The sequence below is a fragment of the Ostrea edulis genome, chromosome 7 (genome assembly GCF_947568905.1).
Source record: "Ostrea edulis chromosome 7, xbOstEdul1.1, whole genome shotgun sequence".
Lineage (NCBI taxonomy): Eukaryota > Metazoa > Mollusca > Bivalvia > Ostreida > Ostreidae > Ostrea > Ostrea edulis.
The window spans coordinates 36,376,682-36,385,038 of NC_079170.1; the positions used below are offsets into that span (position 1 = coordinate 36,376,682).

At 36.2% G+C, this 8,357-nt stretch overlaps 2 protein-coding genes across 5 annotated transcripts; both read right to left on the minus strand.

The window, feature by feature from the left end:
* Positions 1-1,720: 1,720 nt before the first annotated feature.
* On the minus strand, positions 1,721-3,766 carry LOC125655976 (piercer of microtubule wall 1 protein-like). Its single transcript, XM_048886525.2, has 4 exons — positions 3,661-3,766; positions 3,153-3,237; positions 2,568-2,701; positions 1,721-2,273 (listed from the first exon to the last, which is right to left on the minus strand). Exons 1-4 carry the CDS (start codon positions 3,676-3,678, stop codon positions 2,205-2,207), a joined length of 306 nt encoding a protein of 101 aa, XP_048742482.1. The 5' UTR covers positions 3,679-3,766; the 3' UTR covers positions 1,721-2,204.
* Positions 3,767-4,795: 1,029 nt separating this feature from the next.
* On the minus strand, positions 4,796-8,357 carry LOC125655974 (uncharacterized). 4 transcript variants are annotated; one of them, XM_048886524.2, is made up of 2 exons: positions 8,277-8,357; positions 4,796-5,843 (listed from the first exon to the last, which is right to left on the minus strand). In XM_048886524.2, exon 2 carries the CDS (start codon positions 5,763-5,765, stop codon positions 4,905-4,907), a length of 861 nt encoding a protein of 286 aa, XP_048742481.2. In that variant the 5' UTR covers positions 5,766-5,843; positions 8,277-8,357; the 3' UTR covers positions 4,796-4,904. The 4 variants fall into 4 exon arrangements, with proteins under 4 accessions (XP_048742481.2, XP_048742479.2, XP_048742478.2 ...); XM_048886522.2 differs by having other exon boundaries at positions 8,224-8,342; XM_048886521.2 differs by having other exon boundaries at positions 8,157-8,341.

An 8,357-nucleotide genomic window follows, 5' to 3' on the forward strand; every position in this document is an offset into this window, starting at 1 on the left:
GAACATTCTTGGAACACCAATTTCACTAAGGATTACTCTGTTGACCTGATCAAGATATAAAGCTCACAATAGGTGTGACCGGTCGACAGTGGATGCTTATTTCTCTAAGGCACCTGTCCACACCTCTGGTAAAACTGCCCAACTCTCTATTCTGTACATCGTCAAATACCCACGGGTGATCTCGTTTTGTACTCATGATGAGTAAAAGACGAGATCACCCGTGGGTATCCGATGATGTATTTTGTATTGCTTATAGGAGTGGCGATTGATCACAGCTCGTTATCTTCACCTTTCATTGCAGATAAGATCATTTTATTTTTATCTACATAGAATGTAATACATGAAATTGAATACTTTGTGTTTAATTTAACAATGACGTGTGGTTTTTTGTCAATACTGGGGATATGACATTCATCAACATTGTAAGAAAATTAAATGACGCACAAAAGCCTCAGTCATGTAAATTTCCCTGCAATGCTGGTACATGTATACATATATGTCAGTTATCTCAATCCCCTGATGACAACAGGAATATATTTCATACATAAACAGCAAACGTGCTGTCTGTAGAACACGTTTCAATATACATGCACTTTTACAGCCAAGAATATTGCATAAAGTGAGAACACAATGAAGAAAGACCGGCATAGTCACAATTTTTTTTTATCTTTTGGGTCATGTGACATGAAAAATATGCAAGAAAATTCATGGTTTTATTTTTGTTTATAGATAATATATTCCTTGAAAATTAGGATCTGTTGTTTTCAATGTTTCAGCAGTCGACATGTGATTGCCACTTGTAGTTTGGCATAATGTCAAGTACTGTCAACCGTTTTTAATATGCATCATACATCTACAAGTAAATAGCTGCAGAACTTGGCAAACATATGTAGTTTTAATAGTGTAGTTTTGGGGGGGGGATGTTTAGAGAAAATCTAGTTTAGATGTAAATATTTCTAGCTCGAAGTATGATGATATATGTTTATTAAAATTCACGGAAAAGATGGTTATATGTATCAAATGACATTGTATACATTTCTAGGAACTCAACTTTTTTTGCCCGAGTTATGACTGTTCATAATATGTATTGGATGTTTTTTGCTTGGTCAAGATGCATTGTAATACTTTTCAGAGTTTTCAGGTTAACACACTCACTTCTCACCACTGTGACCTGAGTTTGATCCTCTGGATCGGAGTGGTTGCACGTGTGCAAAAGAGTAACATGGTCACTCATGCACCCCAACACGTGGGTTTTCTCCGGGTACTCCATGCAGTTTCCTCCCACATCGATTAAACCTTTCTAATCTGATTAAATTACAGCAGGTTTCTTAAATAGCACAAAGAACTTTGCGCTATTTGAGAGGTAGTATTTTAAACAGATTAAATTGTAACAACTTCAGAAAAATATCCACGTCAACGAGAAGTATTAAGTAACATTAAGTTGTAGAACTTATTTGTTAAGTGTCATATTAAATTTTAAAATAATTTTCAAATTATAAAAACTGCTGTGGCAGGTACATATGCTGCTCTTTCTAGAACTGCAGTACGTATATGCAACACATCACTTTTACATCAAATTCATAGAATATTTCCCCAAACATGTTTATATATAACATGTATAATCTCTACTTCTCTGTTTGAAAACAAGCTGGGGAGTGGGTGGAATGGTCCTCCAGCTCCGATGTCTATGGATATATCGACAAAGAGGATATCGAGGTACTTCAGATATGTAATATATTTATTTGATTAACAAATCTGATTTAATTATTCACATAAAGACAAAGATCCTCTGTTTCACACAAGAATCATTCAAAATACAGATAACGATATTCAAACACAAAAATACACAAACATAAATAAAAACATGTTCAATTCTCCACTTCACCTTCTCTTGATTCAGTATAACACGCTAATCTTTAAGTATCTGGATGTCTTTTTAAACTATGAATAGGACTAAACAAACTAAAAGAAAGGCAAATTAGAACACAATACCAAGTGTCTGAATCTATGAATAGTGTATTGAAAATCTTTGTAAAACTCCTGTGAAATATGATAAGATTTGAATTGTGGGGCAGTAGAAATTAAAACATAACACTTCCCTCCACAATCTGAAAAAATGAGTTTAACATCAGAGGGTTTTGAATTGCAAGTGTTCGATATGTAATGAAGACACACAATAGATAGCAGTTGAGCTACAGATATCATCAGACCCGGCTCTGGTCAGGGGCAGTATTCAGGGAGTGATTCCGGTACATCCCACAAGTTCCTAAGTGCTGAAAAGAAAGGAAATATTGTGTGATTCAATGACTGTAGTAAAAGTGGCATTATATTGAATTTTTTACAACCCCTTCTCCTCCTTTAAAAGAATTTTTTAAATTACAGAACTTTTAGAATGATCTTTGTTATGATACACAAATCCATTGGAAATTATTAAGCTACATGTATATTTGTATATATCTGACTTGTCTTGAAATGTATATATATTCATTTCTTTTCAGTATTTTACATTTAGGCATATTTCTATTTAAGGTGTAAATTTAAAAAAAAAAATCTGAGAATATGCTTACCAAAGAAAATTTTTGTGACCTAGCGTGGAAAGTGGTGGGCATGGTATGAACAGATGGGGCTTTTGCTCCATAATCCGATGAGCTGGTCCTGTACATTGCATGCTGAGGTTTACCTCCATATCCTTGAAACCATTCTACAAAGACAAATATAATGGTTTATTGAATATCGTGTTGGTACAGCTACCGACAATGATTACCATTACTTTCTATTTGCATCTATTATTGGTTACTTCAAATTTTACAAATTATGGATATCTCACAATACACTATTATCATTAAGTCTACATGAAAATTCACCCTTTCCCAATTATAGTAATTCTATAAACACTATATAGGTATGTGATAACAGCTAGTCCAAAATTAAATTTAATTATCAAAGAAATAGTACAATTTTCGTGAATTTTTTAACCAGAAATAAATCTAGGGCTGAATTTTGGAAAAATGAGTACTATTGTATGATAACAATGAAATAGTATGAGTCATAGCTCATTAGCTGATGTACATTTAAGACTAAATAATTCATATTTAGAAACATTATAATATTCATTCAGAGTTACATACAATATAGTTTTGACCTATACTGACCTGGATTTTCAAATCTGTTGGGGATGTTTTCTGTTTTGTAGAATTCCGACGTTTTGGCGTTTGCAGGGACACCGCCTGTTCCAGCCTGTGGTAATATAAATGACACGTTATTATGTAATCTCGGTTGAGATTCGGCTCGGTTGAATATTTGGACTGACACTCGGTGAAGGCATCAGTCCAAATATTCAGCCAAGTCGAATCTCAACCGAGATTAGTTATTATGATGTTGTGTATCGTCTTTAATTAACCTTCTCCCCTAATGGTTTTTTTTTTATTACGTATAACGAAGTCAAGTTTTCTATATGCTGTTCTTTAAGACGATCCTCACCATCCCAATAACTATGACATATTCATCAGTGTTCATGATATTGAAACTGAAATCGTCAATTTTTATTTTTTTTCCTTCCAATTTTCTAAAAATGTCACCGAATTCAAGTTATTTGAGCATGACAATGAGTGAGGAAAACTGCAGCTTTAACTTTGATGTTTAAAAAATCAGGAAACTTACCTGAGATTGGTTTGCCATCTTAAAGTTCTCAGTGCAACGTCGAAACTACAGTACAAGCAATCTTGGTTGCTATGACCTTACGTCACTTCCGAATTATAAAATCTCGAACCCGATTAAAAACTCCTGCCAACTGATACAGAGGTGGATCAGGGAATTTTACTCTAATGAGATTTTGGACATTGTTCCGCATCTTTTGTATGGATTAGATTTTAATATACACTATAAAAACAAATGTATAAGAAATGCAGAAGATGAGAACAAGGGGGGGGGGGGGGGGGGGGGGGGGGGTCTGTAGGTCCTTTTAACACAAAGAGTATCCAGAATTTAAGTTACTTCTGTTACCCCAGTATATCAAAACAGCATGGAACGTGATGTTCCCGTTAACGTTGCTGGCCGTGAACATGCCAGTTAACTTTACGGACCATACGGTAATTATAGGAGACTGCGATCTGCAATTACTCTTTGGCAATGAATCTTCGTGGAAGAATCCTATCAGAACGTGTCGATGTTTTATTGGTGCACGTTAGGAAGCAGATTGGATACTATACCGCTTAAGTGTGAGAAAACATGTTACAAAAATTGTATTGAGAAGTAAGTCATTTATAAACCACAATATTAACTTTAAAAAGATACTGTTAGTGTAGCTCGATCTCTGTAAAAAGAAATTGGGATCCCGTTTCACCCGGAGAGCTATGTATCTGCATCTATCAAAGACTAACCGTGCGCTTTCTCTTACATGGAATCCCTAGCTTTGTCAACTTCAGGCGCCCGCAAAACTAAACGGCAGGCTAAGGTGTGTTATCCTATCTCAATCCACAGGTGCCCGCAAAACTAAACAATAAAAATTGAGGCTTTGCATAAGTTAGTACACTACCTATAATCATGATAATTATGGCATCGATATTTATACCTCAAAGTGGTATCATTATGTGTGCGCATATTTTTTTTTTTCCAACTAAGCTTATAACTATGTTAATTATAGTTAGGGTGTTTTGAGGATTTAATCAACGTACTCACGACCTTGACATTGAACAAACACCAAGCAGCTTAAGGTGATTTGTTGGACTATATATATACGATACATACTTCATATTAAATCAAGGTAACATCTGGATTCATGGTATGTAACAAGACATGTTGTAACTGATGTTTATTAAGGAGGAAGAGAGGTACATGTTTTAGTTCTTGTAAACATACTTAGTTTTCTCTGGTAATGAATGAATGAACCGTTATAAGATGATTATTTACACCAGGTAATTGATAACTTTGATTTTAGCTGTGTGACATTCAATGACCCATACACGATCTTCACAGTCTACTGCAATTCCGTTAAATCCAGTCACCCCACAAGTACTGTCCACAAATTTCAACAGCTGACCATTGAGGTCCAGCACGTGAATCATATCGTTCCCTGTGTCCGTCACCAAAATGTTACAGAAAGAATCGGTCGCAAGACATCCTGGATTGAATTCGGCCGCCACGTGACTTCCAGAGTATTTAAATCGAAAACACCCCGATCTGTTCAGAACTAAGACAAGATTGGCTTGGCAGTCAGATACACATATATCATGGTTTTTATTTTCTTCCACAAAAATCGCCAGATCTCCCGACTTGAAGAAGGGATTTCCGTTACCGTCGAACTGAATTTCTTGACGAATTGTTCCTCGATTGTACCGCCTTATCTTTTTCTCGGTGTAGTCCTTGTTTGACATTCCTATTAACAAATCACCTGTTGATGTATAGCATATCCCCGAAGGCCGCCATTTCCGGAAACCTATCACTTTTTTAAATTGCTTGTTTTTCCATTTATATATTTTTCTTCGAAAGTGATCGGAGTAGACCAACGAACCTTTGGGATCAACCCCAAGATCTGTTGGACGGCGACCAGATTTAGTTCTGAGAATATTTGTGACCGGGAATTCTGTTTTAAGGCTACAGCCCTCTATGATGTCATCAATGTCACTGATCCATGCCTCCGAGGAACCAAAACACGCCAGCCTTCTGGGAACATCACTTCCTGTTTGTAACGTAGCAACAACAAGCGGTGTTTGAAATAAACTGGTACAAGTCGTTAATTTCTTATCCAGGTCACTGTAAACGTCCATATCAAAATTCCCAAAGAAGCAAAAGCGTCTAAAACAAAGAATCAAAGCCACGCGTGATTACAGCTAATGCTGCATACCCTGCAAAAAGAAACAGGACTTTGATTTACGTACAGTTTTAGATTTGTACAACATGTCTTTAAACAACATGGAGCACCAAATTAACATAAACTCAGATTATTGCAAATATATTTCATTTGATGCGCGCAAACATTCAATTAATTTAAAAGATCTCCTCAAATAAGTAATGTTATTATATAGCTAATAAATAGTCTAATATAAAATCTGCGTAAAATCTAGAGAATGTCAGCGTTCAATATCCTGAGAATTTATTGAACGCTAACTTTACATTGCGTAAATTGTATGCACCCGAAACATTCCGAGTATGAGCGTTCAATATTGACGTTACCGTAACGACGTAAACAAGCAAAAATGGCAGACGACGGTCCTCCGAATTTGACAGAGCCGGTATTTTATATTTACTTGAGCATTATGTTTTACTGTACATAAACTATGATGTCCCCATTTACAAAATCAGTTTGCTTCATGCATTAATGACGGGTTAAATATTAAACAGTTAAGAAATGCATGCTGTTATTGCACACTGGCAATTTTGATGAATTCTCGTCTATTTTGGAGTAGTTTGAGTGAAAATGGATATAACTTAACAACCAAATACTTTAGCTATATAATAAAAGGGTTATTGAACTTATATAGGTGAATATTGGCACTCGTTGGCTGTCAAAATGCACTCGCAAGCTCGTGCATTTTGACAGCCAACTCATGCCAATATTCACCGATATAAGTTCAATAACCCTATATTATTATATAGCTAATAAATAGTCTAATATAAAATCTGCGTAAAATCTAGAGAATGTTAGCGTTCAATATCCTGAGAATTTATTGAACGCTAACTTTACATTGCGTAAATTGTATGCACCCGAAACATTCCGAGTATGAGCGTTCAATATTGACGTTACCGTAACGACGTAAACAAGCAAAAATGGCAGACGACGGTCCTCCGAATCTGACAGAGCCGGTATTTGATATTTACTTAAGCATTATGTTTTACTGTACATAAATTATGATGCCCCCATTTACAAAATCAGTTTGCTTCATGCATTAATGACGGGTTAAATATTGAACAGTTAAGAAACAGGGCCGTAAATTAACCTTCAATTTGGAGGAGGCAGGAAATTAGGCGGGGGTCTGGGGGCCGCCCAGGCCCCCAGATGCTGAGCACATTTTATGCACACTGAACACGTTTCGTGCAAAATCCTTGATTCTAGGGCCTTCTAAGATGTTACTTGACTAACTCATTCTAAAAGAAAGATTTGGAATGCTTTTTAAGGGAGGTATCATGTTCTTAGTTATTGGAAACAACATAAATTCTAATGAACTTTAAATTTTAATTTTTTTTGGCTCAAAAGTTGGAGGAGGCAGCTGCCTCCTCCGCCTCCATGTAATTTACGGCCTTGAGAAATGCATGCTGTTATTGCACACTGGCAACATTGTATTATCTTTAGAGAAGTCGAGAGGCAGATGAAGGCTATGCCTCTCGACTTCTCTAAAGAGAATAGCAATATTGATGAATTCTCGTCTATTTTGGAGTAGTTTGAGTGAAAATGGATATAACTTAACAACCAAATACTTTAGCTATATAATAAAAGGGTTATTGAACTTATATAGGTGAATATTGGCACTCGTTGGCTGTCAAAATGCACTCGCAAGCTCGTGCATTTTGACAGCCAACTCGTGCCAATATTCACCGATATAAGTTCATTAACCCTATAATATCTTCAATTCTGAATTATTGCGCGCATTAATATTGAATTGTTGCGCTCTTCAAATACATAAAATCCCGTGGGGATCCGGGTTAGAATAGGTCCTCAGTACCCCTTGCTTGTCGCAAAAGGCGACTAAATGGGGCGGTCCTTTGGATGAGACCGCAAAAACCGAGGCCTCGTGTCACAGCAGGTGTGGCACGATAAAGATCTCTCCCTGCTCAAAGGCCGTAAGCGCCGAGCATAGGCCTAAATTTTGCAACCCTTTACCGGCAATGGTGACATCTCCATATATGAATGAAATAGTCTCGAGAGGGACGTTATAAATAATATGCATCCATCCTGACCACGTTAATAACACATGATAATCTACACATTAACATGTAATCAGAATTAAAAATCCAAAACAACAGAGGACGAAAGTTCATATACAAACTGTCATATCCAGCTCACCTTTAACTCGTCTGAAGTTTTATAATGCTTTACAACCGTCATATCCAGCTCACCTTTAACTCTTCTGAAGTTTTATAGTGCTTTACAACTGTCATATCCAGCTCGCCTTTAACGCGTCTTAAGTTTTATAATGCTTTACAACTGTCATCCAACTCACCTTTAACGTGTCCTCCCTGATTTCTCTGAAGTTTTATAATGCTTTACAACTGTCATATCCAGCTCACCTTTAATTCGTATCAAGTTTTATAATGCTTTACAACTGCCATATCCAGCTCACCTTTAACTCGTCCTAACTGATTTCTCTGGAGTTTTATAATGCTTTACAATCAATTCACTGACGTATGATATGAAGCGTTTC